At 41.6% G+C, this 22,273-nt stretch overlaps 1 protein-coding gene across 10 annotated transcripts in view; it reads left to right on the top strand.

Moving 5' to 3' along the window:
- Positions 1 to 22,273, top strand: part of celf4 (CUGBP, Elav-like family member 4) — an 88,792-nt gene that overhangs the window by 61,342 nt on the left and 5,177 nt on the right. Inside the window, exons 3-13 of one of the 10 annotated variants that reach the window (XM_086291791.1) lie at positions 4,609 to 4,657; positions 11,666 to 11,794; positions 12,761 to 12,840; positions 14,963 to 15,103; positions 15,456 to 15,594; positions 16,831 to 16,983; positions 17,323 to 17,433; positions 18,784 to 18,846; positions 19,237 to 19,317; positions 20,520 to 20,603; positions 21,765 to 21,958. In XM_086291791.1, the coding sequence (XP_086147917.1) occupies positions 4,609 to 4,657; positions 11,666 to 11,794; positions 12,761 to 12,840; positions 14,963 to 15,103; positions 15,456 to 15,594; positions 16,831 to 16,983; positions 17,323 to 17,433; positions 18,784 to 18,846; positions 19,237 to 19,317; positions 20,520 to 20,603; positions 21,765 to 21,892 (1,158 nt within the window). In that variant the 3' untranslated portion in view covers positions 21,893 to 21,958. Of the gene's footprint in view, positions 1 to 4,608; positions 4,658 to 11,665; positions 11,795 to 12,760; positions 12,841 to 14,962; positions 15,104 to 15,455; positions 15,595 to 16,830; positions 16,984 to 17,322; positions 17,434 to 18,780; positions 18,847 to 19,236; positions 19,318 to 20,519; positions 20,664 to 21,764; positions 21,959 to 22,273 lie in introns of all 10 variants that reach the window. The other 9 variants (XM_086291790.1, XM_086291788.1, XM_086291789.1 and 6 more) reach the window with 9 other exon arrangements.

Below are 22,273 nucleotides of genomic sequence, written 5' to 3'. Positions count from 1 at the left end.
ATATTACGAGCAGCCTTCCTTGCTTCCCTGGGAGAGTTTCATGGAGTGCTTTCTCACTGTGATAATGAAATGACCTGGCCTGCACTGCTCTACTCTCTCTCAAAAACACATCTGCTAGACGAGGGTGAAAATGAGAAAATCCTACCTCCTCTCCCGAGTTTCGTAAAGCATACTTTCAATATTCTTTTTCACAGAGTGATGGGAGTGTGAGTGACTGTGGACTTTCGTGTCCTTGCGAGTGTTGTGTATTAATGTAGCTCTGTGTGCATGCATTATTGTGTGTGTGTGTGTGTGTGTGTGTGTGTGTGTGTGTGTGTGTGTGTGTGTGTGTGTGTGTGTGTGTGTGTGGCTTGTGATGCTGGCATTGCCTTGAGCAACTTGTAATAAACTGTATTTGAAGTGCATCTGACATAACAAGGTACTATAAAGAAATTCAGCGAAAAGAAATCCCGTAGAGTTGTCATCAAAATATTGTTCCTATAACTTCATTTTTGTGCTTTGCACACAGTGAAATCAATACTGTAAGCAGCAAAACTCAGATCAAGGACTTCAGTTTTGTCCCATTTCAAAGGAGAATCCAATAAGGCAAAGCTTGAGTCCCACACTGCTTGGAGCTAATCTTGTGGGCCTTGCTAGACATTCAAGCCACACTGATTCAGAAGAATGACTCACCAGTTTGGTAGAGCACAGACTGCATGCAGACCATGTATTCCCTCAGCTTCTAGTTAACAGGGAATCTATGGCAGCACTGAGGCAGAGCACTGTCATTGAGTTACATAATCAACAGAGGAGTGTAGCAAGAATGTGTGTGAGTGTGCGTGCCCCCATGCATTTGTGTAGCTGCAGTTCCTCTTGAGCTGTCAATCATGTGGTACACACCAAGGCCATTCTCAACACAAGTCTGCTGAGGTGGACTTTCAGCAAGAATGGAGCTTAGCATGTGTGTGTGTGATTCTTTTTTCGTTTTTTTTTTAGGCATATGAAATGAAAAACAGGCGACCGCACTTACAAGGATGAGGAGAGAAAGTGATCTACAAACAGGGTATTAGGTGTGCGTGCTGTGAGATGAGCCAATTTAGGCACTGCACATGTTGACTCACAAAGCTACATTTACATATCTTTTGTGCATACCTACACTTATTTATTTCCCGACCCACGCACGCTTGGATGCATAGGCCTATTTTGTGCTGTTGCATGTTCTGTGTACGCGCCAGACTTGTGTGGATAAGCATCCATGTCTAGTCATGTGAGCTTAGCCACTTACTCTTATTTCATGTCTGCGTGTATATATATGTATGCATGTATGGATTTTAGCCTCTTTTGTGTAAATGAGATTTTTCACTGGTATTAGGCTAAAGAGAGCTTCTCCTGCTCAATGCTGCCATCTGGCTTTAGCTAGCACTACCACAGACATCCGAGGGGAGCTATCTGTGCGAGTCAGCGTGTGGGTTTAACAACTGTTTTGGGATCAGTTGTCCAGTGGGCTGGTGCTAACTCACCCTATTATGAGCAGGATGATAAAGCTGACCTTGAAGCAGTTTATGGGCCTGGAGTAATGGAAACCACTGATAGAGAGCCCATGAAACAGCACTCAGCCCTCAGTGACAAAAAGAAAATAATGGTTTAACCACTTAACATTATTTTGAACGGTATCTAAAAATTTATGAGCAGACATTTCGCATGCTGGTGCTCAAGTGGCAATGATGATTTAAGGGATTCACCAATTCATCCGGGTTCACGGGATTTTGCACGTTAAGAGTGAGGAATTATTATTTTAATAAAATCTAGCTTTTTATATGTTATTACATATAAGAGATCAAGTATATATCACATACTGTATATTGTTGCCATCGCCATCCCCAAATAGTTTTTTGTAGCTTCTCTAAACTCCAAGTGAAGACTTAAATAAAGACCTGCGTAATTAAATAAAATCTCAGTGGGTCAGTGTTATCATATAACATGCAGGTTAATGCTGACACTTGCATAAAGAACTAGTTGAGGTAGAACACAATTAGATAAGATTGAGGTCAAACTATTTGTATGAATCATAGTAAAAGTGCTCATATGTATGCAGGCTTTTACCCCCGCCCCCGACCCCCTCGGGAGCATTGAGCTGACGTTGCCCATACTCTGATCCATATCTTCTTCTTCCCCTATGTCCTGTTTTCCTAATTCCCTCTCCCCTTACTCTTCTTCCTTATCCCACTTCCCTTTTTTATCACTACATTTATTCCTTCCATCGCCACCCTTTTTTCACTTTTTTCATTTAGTTTTTTTTACTTTTCTCACCCAGTGTGATCTCACCTTTCCTGCGATCAGTTGTTTACCTAACACTTTTTTGATTCACATACGGTCATGTGAAAATAAAGTTTTCACAGCGATCCATCCAATCGTGTAAAAAAAAAAGTACACCCTGATGAGTAACTGGCAGAGCCACATTTAGCAGCAATACTTTTGAGTAATTGTTTTCTCCATGAATTTATCAATGTCTCACATCATTGTGGAGACATTGGCCCTCTCTTAATGTCCCGCCAGAGCATTTCAATCAGACCATTGCAACACCTTTCTTTTCTTTTTCAGCCATTATGTTGGAGACTATTGCTGTGTTTGAAATTATTGTTCTGTTGCATGCCCCATTTTTGGCCAATCTTTAGCTGTTGGATAGATGGCCTCACATTTGACTCTTAAATATTCTGGTATGCAGAGGCATTCGTGGTCGACTCAGTGACTGCAAAGTATCCAAGTCCTGTGTTTTTGGAACAAGGCCACATCATGACCTCTCCACCGACGTGCTTGACAGTTGGTGTGAGGTGTTTGCGCTGACATGCTGTGGTTGGTTTTTGCAAAGCGTTGCACTGTGCATTACCAAACATCTCAACTTCAGTCTTGTCTGTCCAAAGGACATTATTCCACAAGTCTTGTGGTTTGTTCGGTTGCAGCTTTGCAAACCTTAGCAGTACTGGGCATGTCCTTTATAGAAAGGTAGCCCTTCCAACAGGCCATACTTGTTCATTTTAGCATCATGTTTCTGAGGTCTGTAGAGCCTGAAATGTAGCTCTTGGTGCATAATCTGACCCTGGTTTGAATTTGCTGAGCCAGCAACTCCAGGGAAGATTGTGGCATTTTAGAGGTGCTTATACTTTGTTGGTCAATTGATTAGCAGTTTGTGACTGGGTGTACTTAGTTTTGCACAGGATTGCACAGAGTCCTGTGAAGTCTTGTGAAAACTTTTTTTCACAAGACTGTACTCTCGCTTTTTACTCATTTTTAACTCCCTTTTTTTCCATTCCCCATTTTCTTTATCCCCTCTCGTCCTTTTTCCATATCAACAGCCAGTCTGATAAATAATGCATCACAGCACATTAAAAACATTAGCAGGGTTCTTGGCTGTCAAAGAGAGGGAGGAGACGAGGGAGATGAGGGAATGGGTAACTCAAGTGTTGTGGGGAATGATGTGATTTAATATTAGCAGCTGAAAAGCGCCAGAAAAGGGTGAAGGTCCGAGCATTAATTGTGTTTGCGCCGCGTCCTCGTGTCCTCGTGCTCAAAGTTTTTTGCCTTTTGGGGAATCATCTGAAAGCTTACAGATTCATAAGGGTGATGACTATATCAGCAAATTCAAAAGAAAAGATTTTAATGACATTTTGCAAAACACTGATTCTGCATCACACAGAACCTTGACCTTTCCCTTCTCCCTTTCATCCTTCACATTCCCCATCTTCTCCTCTCCTCTCCTTTTTTTCTCCTCTCTTCTGATCTCTTCTCCTTTCCTCTCTCCCTTCCCTTCTATTCCTCCTGGCAGCATGGCGATTGGCATTATTAAAAATTGATTGGTGGCGAGCGTTTAGCAGGGTGGCGAGGCGGAGAGGAAAATTTTGACAGGCAGGAGTGAAATGAAAGGAGGGCCTCGGCGGACACAGTGTGGAAAGGTCTCAGTGGGGGACAGCGTGTGTGTGTGTGTGTGTGTGTGTGTGTGTGTGTGTGTGTGTGTGTGTGTGTGTGTGTGTGTGTGTGCGTGCATGCGCGCGCGCATGCACGCACGCACGCACGCACGCGTGTGTACTGGTGTGTGAGGCTAAAAGAAGACTGTGCAAGAACAATTTGCAATGAGGCTTAGGAGTCTGAAAACCCATGTAAGATAGAGTCTCACTGTACAGTATGTACTATATGTGTTGGCTGCGCTGTACGTGCATATGTATCACATAAAAACACAAAGCCCACACTGATAATATTGTGGTGCCACATCAAACCTCTAGAGACAGACACATTCGCAGTAGCTCTGCTGACCCGGTGTTACCTTTCCTCTATCATCCCCTCTTTCTATCTTTCCCTTCATCCCTCTGCTTATCCCCCTTTCCAACCCTTCTCTCTCCTTTCATCTCAGATCAAATAATATTTCCAACCCATATTCCCAACCAGCTATTCCCCCAATGGCTGTAAGTGCTGCAGCTTTGGAGATTTTCAATACATTTTACCCTCAATTGCGGCTGAGTGATTCTAAAAAAGTTTTTTTTAGGAGGGGGGGGGGAGGTTGGGGGTAAAAGCATGTGCCATTACATGATGCTAACTGGGTTCTTTGTCTCTTGCTTTCTTCTTTCTATGTCACAGATGAACAGACCGATCCAGGTGAAGCCAGCAGACAGTGAGAGTCGAGGAGGTACTGTACGCCCCTCTTTGTTGCCTTTTTTCCCTCCACTTCCATTCTTTGTTCTAGCCCTTCAAGCATGTTGCCTGCGCGTATCAGCCTCACCATTATCTGTCCTATTAAACGATGCCCCGTACCTCGACGCGGGCTGACAGCGCGGCCCAGCCAGACCCTCCAGTTTTCAGAACACATTATGTAAACGGCGCTCTTCCTGGCCAGTGTAGCCTCTAGCTCCTTTCCTTGAGTCTCATCATATGCGCTGATGCATGTACAAACGCATATGCATACACGGAGATACGCATGACCTGTCATTTTCGAGGGGGAAACAGGTCACTTTGTTTGTCAAACACCAAGACAAACAAAGCAAACCCAATTTGACTAATGTCACAAGCTTGTGTCAGCCAAATGAACTGAAAATGTAAATGACAGGTCTGTGTCAATGAAAGTGAATTCCGGTCTGGTATTTTGTGTGCAGCGCGCCATATTGACAGCTAAGGCCGCTTAAAGCGAATTTTCTATGTCTAGACAAGTAGTGACCTGCTCCTGACATCAATCAATGGACTGTACAAGACAAGATTGATGCAGTCTGACCAATTTTGGCTGAAGTCTTTCAAAGTTTTCAGTTTTTAATATAACAGGCACCAGAGTGATTCTCCAGGCACAAGAAAGATGGAAAGGGTGAGGGGAGGGGAGGGGGGGAGAAGAAATGGAGCATGCAAGGAGTTCGTTGATAAGGTTGATAAGCAGTGGATGTCTACAGACTGAGAGAGGTGTTAGTTTGTACAAAAAAATAAATAAATAAAACTGCAAGGAATCCGCAACTTCCTCTTCTGTTTAGTTTGTTGGTTCTCTGAGAATGATTGATGGAAAGGGGGAGAAAAGAGGCAACACTGAGAATGAGGAAAGTGAAGGCAAGGCAAGACATCCATACTTCTCTGCCTCTTATCTAGTTCCCTACACTGCTGGTTTTCCAGGAAATTTCTTTACTTCTTGATCCCATATTTTCACACAGGAAAGCAAAGCAATATAATATAGTGCCAGAGTGTTAAATTGTACTGGTGGAGGAATAATTCATCTTTCAGTTGCACTTTCTGTTACAGCTCAGCAACGATGTGGTAATAATGGGGTAAAAGGGAAGGAATAAGAAGGTAATAATATGGAGATAGCAAGTTATTACCACTTAAATACCAAATCTATATCCAGTATGGCAGTATCCAGTAGGTATCATCTTTTATCAACAGCGGTTTTAGCTGAGTATGTTTGTGTAATGGGGTAATAAGGGGTCAGAAACTGGTGATGATAATAAAAAAACAAATGTATGCCAAAAAACAAGGCAAAAACAATTATATTGATAACATAATCGTAACCTGTTATCAATAAAATCTTAACATTTGTGCATTTGAATTTTTATATACTGGTTTTAAAGTGTACTGGTGGTACCTTCTAGCCCCTTGTAACCCAGTTACATACATTTCAGTGTGATATTACTCAGCTAAAACCAGTGTTGATACAAGATGTTACAGCACTTGGTGGTGCCGCAGGATGAGAGGCAGGGTATAACCTGGACGGATTGCTGTCACAGGGCTAACACAGTGAGACACCTACAGGCAATTTAGGAATCACCAATTCACTTAAGTACTAGCCAGTGCACCCAGAAAGAACCCACACGGAGAGTACATGCAAGCTTCACACAAAAATCTCGGTCAGATTTCTACCTTCTTGGTGTGAGGCAGCAGTGCACCACTGCACCACCGTACTTACTATTATTTTATCTTTTCAGGGTAAAATAGTAGCAAATACTTCACATCTAAAAAACTGGCATGGATCACCAACTAGGCGCTTCTTATTGTAACAGTGCCAGAAGCCAACAGGTTTCGACCCACTGATTTAATGCTCTGGATTTTAAATGCTTGTCATAAGTTTAAATGCAAGATTGAAACTTGAAGACTATGGCTTTCTAATAAAATAAAACTAGATGCACTGGAGTAAGTAATGCAATATTTCATCTTTAAATTACTTTAACAATAAGATAGCAAAAACTGAAAAATATTAAAGTAAATGAGATTCAAGTACAGCACTTGATTCAATAAGCACATTGCTTTCCACCACTGTTAACAAATAAGGAGAAGCTACTTTCAGTCATAACTTCTCTGATCGAGCTTCGTGAGAATGAAAACTTGCCACACAGTCAGCTCTGACATTAAGAGACCTTTAACTTGCCAGCTTCCAAGTACAAAGACCGCCTGATGACCAGGTGCACTAATGTGCCTTGATCTTGAAAAAAAACAGCTTTGTCCAACAAATTCACAGCTAGCAAGTGAGTGTCCTATATCCTGCTCTGTGCTTGCTCTAGTCAGACATCTCCCTCACCTAAACCAAACAGTATTTCCAGTACTGAGTCTGCAGATAACGCTGGCCATCTGCTACAGTGCGCTACGTGTGTGAGAAAGGATAACTGGGGACACCTGATTACCCTGACCCTGAGTTCATGTGTGAAAACTGATTTAGTGAAGATGGGTCTGCGCAAGTGATAAAAAAAAGGAGTACTGTTAAGTGTGGCAAAAATCAATAATGAAATTGGAAACTAATACTTTTTATGTATCCTGGTACAACTCGAGCCAACTAAATATTACTGTAGTGGGAGATCGGGGAGAGCCACTGTCATGTACTGTCTGTGTGCGTGAGAGAGAGGGGGGGCTTTACATCGTTATTGAGACTCTGGTGTATATTGATTTGCTCTCTTGCTGAATATGAGTGTGTGTGCGTGTGTGTGTAAGTCCTTTCACAAAGAAAGATGTCATGTTTATTGGTGGCTTCCCTGGAGAATTGTTGGGCACCATTGAGGTGTGTACTATGAATGTGTATGTGTCTGAGAAGATGTGAGGAGGAGGAGGGTGTGGGGGTGCAAACATTTCAAGATTTGCGAGTGCGTGCCTGTGCATATGTGTGTCCACCTCTGATATGCGCTACACTCTTGTAAACACTCACCATCCCACCCTGCCCCCTCCCCCGGTGCAAGGCCAGAGCGCAGATTAGTCTTGTTGACTTGGCAAGGACACCCTGTCAGGCACAAGCAGCGGGGAACGGACCCTCAACACGCATGCACACACACACGGGCGCCCGCGGATACCCACACCTAGACACACATTAATTTGCAGAGCACATTCAGAGCCTCAATTGCACTGAGGCTCATTAGTTTCCGAACGTATACACCCCCTTTTTTCCACAAAGCTCAGATTCTTTGCGACGCGGGAACTGATGACAGCCGTGCACATCGACACATCTGCTGCTTTCGCTTCCAGCACACTTTCGCTCTCAGCTTCACAATTCTCCTCGACCACTCATTGAGTGACTCGACTAACGCCGTCATGTGCTGACACTAATGAACTGATGCCGAACCTTGGTCTGTCCATATTTTATTAGAGACCCTGAATGACCGATTTGTATCCGATTATAACGTTCTACAATGTATTTGACAGCCTGTAAGTTTATATGTGAAAAAATTGGCAGTGAAAAAGAAAGAAATTAGGTTTTAATTATGAGTTACTTCACTAAAAAAAAAAAAAAGAGTGCTGGCCCTCATTAACATGACACAATAATTTTGAGTAAAATGCAACTGAAATATATCAAATCAAATGTTTTTTAACTCAAATTCAATCAAACTAATCATTGAAAAACATAGTTTAGTATAAACTCAGTGTATACCAATCAAATACATTTAATTTCACCAGTTGCATTAAATTTAATGTTTTGTACCAAAATTACGTGTAAGTTTTACATGTAATCAAGTTACTTCACGTCAGCATTTTGGGCAATAAATATGGTGGAGGCTTTTTGCCAAAGAAGAGGCCAGCAGTTAATATATGCAAATGGATTATTGCTACGTGCTCATAAATGAGAATTAGACCCATAAATGCATTAGGTGTTGGCCGTGAGAAATGATAAAGTATTTTTCCTGACGCTTTACCTGCTGTAACCTTATACAGAAAGTAGGTATGCTGCTTCGAAGGTCTTAGCAAAGCTTTTCTTTAGCCATGGGAAAAATATGCGCATAGCCTCCCACATTCATACAGCTGTCTCCTGGATTCAGCATAATCTTTGACTTATGCATATTACTTCCTACTTCTGTATAATAATAATGACAATACATATGTTGTTCTTTGGGGGGGAAGGGGGGGGGGGGGGAAGGAAAAGTTCACTGGCAAGACTAGGGAACTGACCTTAGTTAAATTTTAATCATGTTCTGACCTGAGGAAAGGCACACCCACACAGCTGCCTTCTCTCATATCTGACACCTGTGACAGGTGCACTTCCTTGCCTATAGGTTGTAATTTTAAATGACTGATTCAATGGGGGAAAAAAATGTCAGACTGATGTGACAAGCAAGACCCATGCATTGTCACACTGTCATTGTGAGTTTCTATCTTGTCGTGCCATTTCATATCTGACAAAAACATCTGATGAAACAGCTACTAGGATGCTGCTTACAGGATGTTGTCTCACCACACATTATGCATTCACATTTATTTACACATAACATTTAATACAAGATGATTATCACTTGGTGGCTTATTTTCTGTAGAATCTGCACAAATAACATTCAACATGGTAGATTTTTCAGATCATTCATATTCTGGTTTGAAAATTACGACATGTTGTGGAATCCTCGGGAGGACCGAGGGACTTGGTGAAATTTCCTTCCACAATGGAACTGAAGAGTATGACTCCTGGTGGATGGGGTGCAGGAGGCAGTCATAAATAAATAAACAAAACCATTTAATTTGCCACAAATACCTCGCTCTAGAAGAGACCACTGTTGCTTCACAGTAGAAAGCAGTGACTGCTCAGAATCCTGAGTGGTGCTTCGTGTTGCTTTCTTTTATTTCCATGTCATATGGATGTCTCAGCAGTGCTGGTTTGCCTTTGTGAGACATTGCTACAGCATAGAAATCATTCAAAAACTAACCAAAAACCAACAAAAATAAAACAAGACTAGCTGAAATGATTTTCTGAACTTGCGTCGGACCCTCTTTACTAAGCATTTATGCATGAAAACATCTTTGCTTTTATTTTCCAATTCTTCCCCCTGACAAATACCGTCTGTATGAAAATAATTAACAAAGACTACAACTAATGAACACTAAACTAAAGCAAAGCCATTCTGGAAACCAAGTGAAACTAAACCGAATTGAAAACAAAAACAAGTAATGAGAAAACACAAAACCATAAAAGCTCTGCAACCAGCCTCCGTGATGATCTGCTGTATGCCCGTTGCTCGTTACAAGTCCCCATCATCTCTTAATACTGGTGGCCTGGGCAGTGTGAGAGGAAGCATAAGCTGGACTAGCTGGCCAGCTCGCTTGGTAACTCCTGTTAATCTTCTCTCAACTGTCACTCTGCCAGAGTTATGTTTACAGTTTCATTCCCTGACTGTTTTTCCTGCTGAATGAAATTTTTAAAAAAACCCACCAAATCTCTGGGCAGCACTATTTCTTCTCACGCTTGAGTGAGGGAATTGCTGCTACACTGACTCACTATCCCTTCTTGAGGTACAAAGTGGTATTATATGAAAGTAACTTTAGTCAAATATCTCATCATCGCAACATAAGGGATGTTAAAGATGAAGCTGCCAGGCAGGAGGAAAAGAGGAAGCCCTCAGATGAGGTTCATAGATATGGTGAAGGAGGACGTGAAGTGGGTTGGTGTGGCACAGGAGGATGCTAGGGATAGGATGAGACGGAGGTAGGAAGGAAGGAACAGCCAAAAGAAGAAGAAGATAATCTCTCTACATAACATCATAGCTATTAATACTCCATATTCTGTTTAGTGTTATTTGCACTACCTGTTTTTGTCAAGGAAGTGCAAAGCAAGATGAAACAGATGAAGTCCAGAAATATAAAAAAAGATACAGAGCAGAAAATAGCTTATTTTCTCAGTATAAATGTAGGGAAAATATTACCTAGCAACAGCGTTCATAAAACTTGGAGAACATCTTTCCTTGGCATCTTTTATGACCTGGCTCATAAGCTCCAACATAAATCGGAGATTGACTCCACACTGCTTTTTTTTTCTTTTTTAGAAACATGGGCTTTATTTTAATTTACTAAATATTTTTAGCTAAAAATGACACCAACACCCAAGAGAGAGCATGACAGTGTCTGGTCTCCCTGCCACACCTTGTCAGGTATTAGCAATTAAATCCAGGGCAACAGAAACTTTCGCGCTACCGCTGCATAAGGAGTTGAGGTTGCAGAGGGGGCGTGACACGTGAAACCAGCAGCATAGCCAACTTATACAGTGGCAAACATTTACCACAGACACTGCATGTGTCACACAAGCTGCACTGAATGTGATGAGAGAGAACATTGTTGTTAGCATCAGACATACTGTGCCATGGGGTAGTCATATTCCCAAAGGACAGAGACTCCACAGAAAAGGGCTTCCTCGCCTTGATTATGGTGCCCTGCAAATATGCAATGGGCAGCTGGTTAAACAGTAAACAGTATTAATACATTTTAAAGTGAATATGCAGAAACAGCTGTGCACCTCAAATAGACTGCATACTAAATAATAACATAATACACCAACCAGCTAGTCCATTTAAAATGCACATTACAGACTTTCAGCTCAGGAACAGCATTGAATTAGAAATACACTAGGACTGCAGCATTAGATTACATTACATAATAATTTTTTCTAGCATTATGAACTTTTTGTGAACTGTTATTCTACTATAACTTTCTCTTTTTGGCGTGTAGCTTCAACTCAGTTGTTTTTAACACAAATAAAGTTGAATTTCTAATGAAACTTAATCAAGCAGATTTTCAAGTTTGAAAATTGTTGCAATTGACTATATCACAAAACAAAACTGCATCTGATATTTGACCTGGTGCTTGTGTATCTAAGGCTTAGCAAAAATGCCTCCGTCTAAGCGACACAGCACGTCTCTTTGTAGAATACCAAAAAGCATCTCCTGATCTCCTGATCTCCTGATTGTGACCTATTCCTTTTTCCCTTTAGAAGACAGAAAGCTTTTTGTGGGCATGCTCAACAAGCAACAGTCAGAAGATGATGTGCGGCGCCTTTTCGAGTCCTTCGGCAGCATCGAGGAATGCACCATCCTCAGAGGTCCCGACGGAAACAGCAAAGGTGAGTTTATAGCTGTTTATGACTTTGAGCCGGCAGACTTTTTTCACAGGCTACTGCACAGAAATGATTTGGCCTTTCAAAGTTGGTGACTTTGCAAAGTTCTTCTTAAAACACTCCGCGCTGAGTGATGTCAAAGCGGGCTATTTCACAATCATCAGAGGAGTCGTTACATAAGAATACCGGAGATTCAGTAAATTTCAACAGTAAATGCCATTTGAAAGCTTTCGCCCAAAGGGACGAGAGATACAAACCAGCAGCTCTTTACAGATGAACCCCATTAACCTCGTGAGTCAACCTACAAGGCTCTGATAAAGAAAAAAAAAATAAGTCACCCTCCTTATTAACCATCGGGCTTCATGTCATGCCAGAAAAATGCCCCTTTTTAAATGTTGTCAGAGTGCTACACAAGTTCACCGCATGAAGTTCATCAGTGGGCTTAGCAGCTAATCAATGAAACTCGATGATAACTAAGCCTGATGATTACAGTGGGCTTGATCATTCTGATTCCTCCGTGAAGCTCCATTAACAAGGCTTCATCAGCCAGCTTACTCAGCTAAGTGGGCTTTAGCTCAATAATTACTGAGAACTTGATCACTCAAATTTATCAACGGCGCTTGTCAATAGTAAGCGACACCAAAACGCTGTAGCATTTTGAGCGCTATCTGAGGATCCTCGAAGTCGTTAATGACGCCAGATTGGCACATTTAGTCTGCTGAGCTTCGATCAACATTGATGTAGCAATCCACAGCAAAGGAGGCTTTCTTCACTAAATATTTGTTACTGTAGAAAATTTATCCCAGGTGGGAAAAAAAGGAGGGGGGGGGACTGTCTGCTTGTTGTATTGTTACTATAAATGCTTTGTTGTGATACTGTATGATATACTTCTCAGGAAACTTTTTTTTCCCTTTGTTCTCACGATCTCATTATCCCCTTACTCAGGTTCTCCTCTCTCTCGTTCTCTTTAAGGCTGTGCGTTTGTAAAATACTCCTCTCATGCTGAAGCTCAGGCAGCCATCGGTGCACTACACGGGAGCCAGACAATGCCTGTGAGTAACTGCGTGCGTGCATGTAGGTGTGTGAGAGAGGTGAGTCACACAGGGAGATGACTCAAATACTGCTTATATTCCTTATAAATTTAACTCGGGCTGGAGTTTATCAGTCCCAGTGAGGAAATTTGTCCTTAGGGCTATTCGATCTTTCCATCTCAGTTGAGCCATTTTTTACACTTTTTTTTTCCTGGGTTGAAAGATGAATCTATGAATCTATGTCATGAGATTTCTCAAATATTAGACCCATAGAGGAAATATTTTTCAAGTTACAGCGTCCTCTAAAGAAGAGGTGATCATATGCACAATATTTGCTTAAATTATAGTCAGTGGATTAGGACTACTGGGAAATGTTGTATACCTATAATTTTGGTAGGCACAGTTGTTATTTTTGTTTTTTGCAGCAGTTTTTATCTGTCATCCTGTTCTGCTGTTTAAAAAGAAATAGCTGCTAAAAACTGCTAAACATTCACATATTTAAAAAAAAGTTCAGCCTGGGACAGATGTAGTTACATTTTTCACTAAATTTACAAAGGCAGCACATTTAAATAATTATCAATTGCTTTGAACTTTGAAGAAACTGCTGATCTGCTGGGATTTTCCAGCACAATCATCTCTAGAGTTTAAAGAGAATGGTCTGGAAAAAGGGAAAATATCCAGTACTGATGTCAGAGGTCAAGGGAAAATGGCCAGAGTGCTACGAGCTGAAAAGGCAACAGTAACTCAGAGAGCATCTCTGAATGCAGAACATGTTGAACCGCAAAGCAGGTGGGTCTACAGCAGCAGCAGAAGAAGACCACACCAGGTGCCACCCCTGTCAGCTAAGAATAGAAAACTGAGGCTATAAATCACACAGGCTCAATTTCTCGGGACGCTTTGGGTCCCTTAGTACAAACTGTGCATTGTTTAAATGCCAGAGCCCTCTTGAGTATTGTTACTGAGCGTATCCATCCCCTGATGTCGACAGTGTACACATCCTCTGGTCAGTTCGCTACCTTGAACCTCCAGTGCAAGCAAAATAAACAAACTAAGGCATGTAGCCCTCGAATAAACCATTTGGATCTTATTAGCATCTGAAATCTCAAACATTCTTCATGGATACGGTGCATTTATATGGGTAATTTGCATATGTGGTGTTTCGTACACTAGGAAGATATTTTACATTGCAGCTTACTGTGCTGCATTACATCAGCTACAATAGTACCTACAACCTGCAATGGGCTGGCAGTAAAAGTTTGAAGAGTGGCTCATTAAAGGAGTCCAACAGGCATTTCTGAATTTATCTGAAGCACCAATTACATTTTCACATTGTTCATATTTTATTCATTGTACCTGTTATATCTCTATAGCTTACAGTGCAATGAGAGTGAGCTCACATTGCCTACCACTGATGAAAACGTTTGTTTGATTGGACAGTCAAAACTAAGAGCTATGAAAAAGAATTTGTTTACATGAGCCAAATTCAGAGTGCATAGCGATGTGTTCACCTGCACATGTACATGTATGTATTTAGTACTGGTAATATTTTTTTACAGGTTTCAGGGGAAAATAGTCAAGATCTGTCTTGATGTTTTGCTTTTTTGTTGTTTTGTGTTTGTTGCTGTATCTGACAAAAATCCCATAGAATACTCCCAAATCTGGCAGATTCCACACAAATTATCCAGCTGTTCCCACAAGCACAATGGTGGAGATAAAGTATTGCTGAGCAGCTTTGTGAAACCACTCAACTTGTGAGTTATGATTTAGGCAAAAAAGTACGATTTTGCCCTTCTGTAAAAGTGGCACTTTTTTCATAAATATTTAAATTGCTCTAATAATTGGAATATATTCATAACGGAAGCCTTGCAACAGGAAATTATGAAAATGTAAAAATATTACATGAGAATGTAAGGTTGACTTAACATGGAATGTCCCTTTTAGTTATAACCCATCAGGACTTTTTGGGGAAAATGGGCACCAGTTAAAGCTCTGGGGGCCATTGCCTTGGCCAGAGATTTAAAACAGTATGTGTGTATGTGTGCTAATGCAAGCTTATGTCAGACGTCTATCGAACCACATTAACATGTACTTCCTGGCGTGTGTGTGTGTGTGTATGTGTGTGGGTGGATGGGTGGGTGCACAGGGGGCCTCATCCAGTCTGGTGGTAAAGTTCGCCGACACGGATAAGGAGCGCACCATACGCCGCATGCAGCAGATGGCTGGTCAGATGGGCATCTTCAACCCTATGGCCCTGCAGTTTGGAGCCTATGGAGCCTACGCTCAGGCAAGATGCCCCACAGAACTCCTTTTTTTATCCACAGTTATTTATTCAGTGAGCCACAGAGATTAAACAGAGCGCTCGAGCTTAGCTCAAATTTAAATTTGAAAAGGCAAAAGAAGAAGCAAAAGTCATCAAGTCAAATGTTAATTTAAAAAAAAAAAAAATTAAAGGATAGATGTTCTATAAAGTTTAATACATGGTTTTCACCTCCTAATATGCTGTTTCCCATCTCTGTAGCAGCATTTCTGCTATAGCTCTACTTCTTATGCTTTTTTTGTCTTGCTTTGCTTAGCTCAGACTCACAGGTCTTTACTTTTATTACTTTCTGCTTTCCCTTCTTCTTCACCACCTGAAGGTGCAGCAGCAAGCAGCACTGATGGCATCTGTAGGCCAAGGAGGCTACCTCAGTCCAATGGCAGCCTTTGCTGCTGCCCAGATGCAGCACATGGCCACCATCAATGGCCTCCCCGGAGCACCGCTGACTCCCACGTCAGGTAACTGGTTTAAGGTCAATTGTTAAAGTACCTATCAGAGTTTTTTCAGAAAGTGCATCTACCACAGTGCATGCATTGTGGATTATACTTCTATACATAAATATACATGAGCACAAGCTAGCATTAATGTTCCAGAGGGGGGCTGACAGCAGACAATCTGGTGTCACTGGAAGCCAAGAACCCAAATCTGAAACCCTAAACCTTCCATCTGTGCACATGAGACTTTTGACTTTTATGAGCACTCAGTGCTACTGAGTGCTCATAAAAGTCTTTACAGGTCATAAAGGTCATCTTAAGGTTAAGTACATACAACATAAAATAAATCAATAAAATTGAATAACCATATCCATCAAAGAAATACATCAGGTTGATTCTTTAGTCTAAACACCTGGTTACTGTGGTTACAGATTTACTCAAACACTAAAACTGGCTCAGGGGGTTGGGAAGCGCATCTGCAACCGGAAGGTCGCTGGTTCGATCCCTGGGTTCTCTGTCCTGGTCGTTGTGTCCTTGGGCAAGACACTTTACCCTACCGCCTACTGGTGTTGGCCAGAGGGGCCGATGGCACGATATGGCTTTCCTTGAAAAGCGCTATATAAATGCAATCCATAAATTGGCTGACTGAAGTGTTAACATGGCCCTACAACATAATATATCTGCACTGCATGACACAACAGTCTGGATAAAAGGATTTTTTTTTTTGTTTATTCACTTCCATCATGCCGTCTAAAGCGAAGACATTAAAATAAGATGTGGAAAATCGAATATAAGTATGAGATCCTTTTGAAAACAGCAGCACCAGCTGTTTAATAAAGTGTAATATTAATGACTAAAAATAGTTTATTCTTTTAAGACCCGACTCTAAGACTGCAGTGGAAATAAGATACAGCCGAAAGGAAGAAAATGCATGTTTCTGGATACACCCAAGGAATGTAAAAGAAGATCATTCTGGGAACACATAATTAGCAATCATTTGATATCAACACAGTATTCACTAGTCTCAGAAAATACGTCTGAGGGTCACATCTAATGGCTGTTGTTTCACTGTAAGGGCCATACTTGGACAAGAAATCAGCCCTGACATTTAGTGTCTTCACCGGCCCACTGGACCGGCCCTCCTGACATTTGCAAGAGTTACTAGGTGGCCAGTCAAAGTAAAACTTTTCCATAATGTCCTCGGGGTGGAAAAATTGCATTGTTTCTCTCTGTCTCTGTCTGTCTGCCCCATGGCTGCAGGTGGCAGTACTCCACCAGGCATCAGCGCCCCCACAGTGACCAGCATCCCATCTCCAATTAGTGTAAATGGTTTTACTGGCATGCCGCCCCCGCAGGCAAATGGACAGCCCCCCGCAGAAGCAGTTTTTACCAACGGGATACACCATTATCCTGGTAAATATGATCATCTCAGAGACAAACGCACACACACACACACACACACACACAAAAATTCAAATGTTAAAGTATGATTTTTTTCAATGTAGACACACGTCCACTGTAAAGCAGCCATCAACAGGAAAAGCGTGCATGATGTTGGCTTACACACTAGGATAGCCTTTAAGCATGTTCATGGGGGGTGAGGCCAGACGAATGTAGTCCACAGAAAGCAAGCAAGTTGAGGCGATTATCGTTTGGCAAAGGCGTTCGGGCTGCCGGAGTCTAACTATGCGCTTGTGTCATGAGCCGTGGTTAGTACCTTATTGGATGTGTTTGGTTGTCTTGTCTCCCCAGTGTTGCAGGAGGTGGTTTTTAGAGAGGACTCAGAGAAAAACGGCTTGGGCGTGGCTCCGCGGAGTTGTTTTGGGGTTCAGGGTGGCTGCTTCCTCTCATCTCTCTCCGAAGGTAGCGCTCTTTCCCTCCCACCCTCATCCCTCATCCCTTTTCTTTCTGAGCTCAGGGACAGGAAGATATCATTTCAAAGCCATTGGGACCAAACATTCTTTCTTTTTACATTTAAAACATTTTAAAAAGAAGGAAAGAAAGAGGGAAAATTCAAGTTTGTGAGTGAACAGTAAAGATTTATATTGCTTCAAATATCTGAAATATTTTCTGCTCTGTAATATGCTCTGAAAAAGACTCTGACTTCATGTTTCCAGACACTGTCATAAAGAAAAGTTCTTTGCAGTGTATACAAATACAAATCATCTTGTTAGAATAAACCTATCCCTGTGGCTGCTACATTCACAAACTTGCAATTCCCCTGGCAAAATGTATCACAGTGTTACAAAGGATGATAATAACACAGACAGCTGAATTATTTTTGAACAGGATTTCACCTGGTTTTTTTTTTTTTTTTTAAAGGTTCTTTGAGCCCATAACTCTTCTTCTTTTCTTCTGGCTATCTGTTGCTGTTTTTCCAGTGTTACTGCGTGCTCGGTGTTACTTTGGTTTTAAAGGATACTGGCGTTATCAGTGTGTACATGTTTATCAGTGTGTGTGTGTGTGTATATGTGTGTGTGTGTGTGTTCTCAGTGGTGTATTTATTGTGCATGCGTTGTACGCACGGGTGTGTAGCATTAAGGTGCGGCACAGTGCCGGCGGTAGTTCAGATGCAGGGAGAGTTTGCTGTAGATCTGTGAACATGTGAAGTGAAAGCAGCAGGCGTATCCACTGTTACGTGCGTTGTGCTCGTCCTGTTGTTGTACATGTGAAAAATAAATGTGTTTCTTGTTTTTTTTTTTAGGTTTTCTGTGATAGGCACAAGTTTAGGTACATTTTTTTCTTTGTTGTGGTGACAGTGGAGCCATGTGTTGTTGGTTGTTTTCTTTTTTGTTTTGTGTGTGTGTGTGTTGGTCTTAACTGTGGTTTATCAAAGTTTTGCTTTCCTGCTTTTCTTAAAAAAAGAAGAAGAAGAAAACTTTTGAAATGCTTTGGGGGAAACTTTTAAGTATAAGGGTCTGGAAAAAGAGAAGGGAGAGGTTCAGAATTCAGTTCCTCACACACCGAAGTGAAGTGAGTTGACTCCACGCTGTTCGGCTCGCTAACCTTTCTGCTTTTTCTTCTCTCCATCGCTCTCCTCCTTCTCATCCCTGCTATATATTACTCTCTCCTTCCTCCGTGCCCTCTCCTCCATCTACATTCTCCCTCTGTCTCGCTCCCCCTACACACACACACCTCCATCCATCTGTGCTCCCCCACCACCACCACCTCCTCCTCTTTTTTCTTCTCTTCTCTGTGTCTCTGTTGAAGCAGCTCAAAGTCCCACTGCAGCTGATCCTCTCCAGCAGGCTTACACAGGAGTCCAGCAGTATGCAGGTCTGTCTGTCACTCTCACTGCACCAATGATGTGTGTGTGTGTGTGTGTGTGTGTGTGTGTGTGTGTGTGTGTGTGTGTGTGTGTGTGTGTGTGTGTGTGTGTGTGTGTGCGCAGTAGGAAGGGAGGCCAGACTACGGAAAACAGGACAAGGATAAGCATACCTTTGTTCGAAATTAAAATTTTGATATTGTAACATTAAGTGTTTCAGTCTCACTCCATCAGTTTGTTCTCTGCACCGCGTCGGGTGTGCAACACGTTAGACTCTATTGTGCGCTATCTGATCGATTGCCTGCTGTGCCCCTGCATATATCACATTGTTTATATGTATACAAGTGTGCGCTCTAGTCATGACTGTTATCTGATCCGCGGTGTGTGTTTGTGTGTGTCAGCAGCCTACCCCGCTGCATACGGCCAGATCAGCCAAGCCTTCCCCCACCCTCCACCTATCATCCCACAGCAGCAGCGAGAAGGTAACGCTCACGCACGGCATGCTCCTGAAATACTCATACACGCTGGCGGGGTGATTTGAAATGTTGCCAGTCAGTTTTTACGAAAAGTACAAATATTCAGCAGTGTTTTGGGGTGTTTTTGTTTACCTGATACAAAACAGCTTTTTTATTATTGGTGCTTTTTGGTTCGGTAATATAAAAAAAACAGAGGACAGAGTTGAGAATGAGTCAAAGAAAAAGAAAAAGAAGAATATTACTGAGCATCTCAAACTCAGCTGTAAGCCTTCTCATGAACCGAATGACCGCCAAGCTCAACACCCATGCCTGGGACCTTACTGCCCTCTTGTGGAAGTTAAGATAAAAATTGCAGATGATTTCACAGCTGTGGCAACCCAGAGGCCATATTTTAAGCATTTGGGAGTCATATAGTAAGGGGTGCCATAAAATTATCAGTATGAAGGTTGTTAGTTTTCATGATACTTAACATTCAGCAATCACCTGACAACTTAAGGTTACCATTCAACTGTGACTGAAGCCTTGGAGAAAACTGCTCTACACTTTTTATGGGTTTTATTCGTGTTTCATTTTTGCAACTCTGGAACCTTAAAACTAGGCAAATATTAAGAAACACATTTAAGGAAAAAAAATTTTAATGTGAAACTGGGCATAAAGATGGTCTGATGCAGAAAACTGGAACATTTATTTTGTGTTTTTCACTCTGATGCATTTTAAATTCTAGTTTAGTCAAAACAACAATCCAAACATGCGAGATTAACTACCACATAGGACCGACACAGCTAGAAAACAAAGAAAACTGATGAAATTACGCAATCAAATGTTGAAATGTTCATCTTGATTGGTTTCTGTGAGAGCTTATGTTAAAAAAAAATGTAGCTCTTTTCTAAAATAATCAACATTATTCTATTTTTGGCAGAAAATTGAGTTTATACATCATTTATAAGAAGCTGTCAGAGGCAACTGACTTTCACTGCCTTTTAGCCCACTTTGACTAACAATGTGCTCTTCTACCCTCTTTATCTTTTACTTTACACTTTAAATAATTTCTTACTGTCATCACAGAGTTTTCTCCTCTCGTGGTCTGCCTTTCCCATTCTTACTCCCCGTCTCTTTCCTTGACCCTTTTCTCTGACCTTTGCCTTTTTATCTCTCTCTCTCTCCCTCCCCCTCTCTTCTCTCGCCTTTCTCCGTTTCTTTCCATGCAGGACCGGAAGGCTGCAACCTGTTCATCTACCACCTCCCTCAGGAGTTTGGAGATGGAGAGCTGATGCAGATGTTCCTGCCATTCGGTAATGTCATCTCCTCCAAAGTGTTTGTGGATCGGGCGACAAACCAAAGTAAATGCTTTGGTGGGTAAAAATGAACAAAACCAAACGATTATTGGTTATTTATTCCTGATTATTATTATTCTTTTTTTTTCCTAATCACCCTTTTTTGCACTGCAGTCAATACTCCCTTCCCACCCCCACGCCTTCCCTACCCCCAAACCTCTTGACACCTCTCCCTTTAAAAAGATGAACAAAAGAGCAGATCGTTTCTCTGCAGGTGTGCTGTTACTAATAAGAAAGAGTGGATACTTTGGATATTTTGTTTTCCTTTTCCAAGCGTTACAGACAGCTGAGATCTGAGAACTCAGCGGCCCGTTTTATCTTTCGATTACGACTGTGCTCTTCGTGACATTTTGTATAATACAAATGTGGGTTTTTCAGTCGCATGCCCCTGACTATAGCTTCCTTTCAGCTAAAAACAAAAAAAAGGGATGCATGCCAAGAACGTAACTTCAGAATCCCACAGTTAGTCTGCCGTGCAAAGACAGAAAACTGCCATCTCACGTCATGCTGCTGACAGTGCAGCGTAGTCGAACGCATAATTATGTGGCAAATTATAAATGGATTGTGGAGAATGTTTTGTGGAGAGTCCATCAGGTGCAACCCATTTGCAAATTAGCTTTCGCTCACTAATACGCTGCATTAATGTATTTCCTCAATTCATGTTGGTGTTTTTGTGATGCGGGTTTTAATTTGTTATTTGACGCTTTTTTTCCCCCCACATCACAGTGGAAGTTAAAAAGCAAAACTGAAATGTTGCACTACCATATTGATGTTTTAGTTATAAAACCCCATTATCCTGTAATCCTGTTGTTGTTGTCATACTATTACACATCTGTGTGATGTTAGTTTAATGTGCTTTTTTTTTAATAATCACACTATATTAGATTTACGCTTACAACTAGTTGTTTCATGAATGGTAACTGTTTTTTAGTTTTATGTGCTGATTAAAGGTTTTCATTATCGTTCCAGTTTTCATATCATACACACCTGTAAATGACTATTGGATCTTAATGAACTCATCTTCACATTCCATGTTTTTAGTGTCCCAAACTGCTCTTGCTTCTTCATATAACAATATCTCCTCCTTTCTCTTTCTCTCTCTTTTGGCCTTTCCCCCAGGGTTTGTAAGTTTCGACAACCCAGGTAGTGCCCAAGCTGCCATCCAGTCAATGAATGGCTTCCAGATCGGCATGAAAAGACTCAAGGTGCAACTGAAGAGGCCAAAGGATGCCAACCGTCCCTACTAGCCCGCGCCCCAGCCAGCCACCGCCACCCTGGCGGCCGGGGCAGCTGTCGAACACAGGGAAAGACAGGTTAGGCATCAGTGTTGACTCCTTGAGGAACACCTGTTGTCAGTTTAGTTTCACAGGTGGTTTCTTGAGTGCATGCACAGCTATTGCAAATTATACTGGCAAACACTCACCAAACAAAACCAGGTGTTGACATTCCCACAATCCTCCCAGGACCATGACTACAAACCTAAATAAATAAATAAAAATAATGTAACCAATACATTGAATTGTATAAAATATAAACATTGTATAAAGAGAGCCTATGAGATATTAAAGTTGAAACATTTTGTTTAAAAAAAATGTGCTCGTGTTGAATTTGATGCCAGCAACACACAA

This window comes from Aulonocara sp. 'chitande type north' Nkhata Bay, linkage group LG5 (genome assembly GCF_057382095.1).
Source record: "Aulonocara sp. 'chitande type north' Nkhata Bay isolate Kocher_YH1m ecotype deep benthic linkage group LG5, A_spYH_male_GT1.1, whole genome shotgun sequence".
NCBI lineage: Eukaryota > Metazoa > Chordata > Actinopteri > Cichliformes > Cichlidae > Aulonocara > Aulonocara sp. 'chitande type north' Nkhata Bay.
The sequence above is the reverse complement of the archived record's forward strand: the minus strand, read 5'-3'. Positions and strand labels throughout refer to the sequence as shown.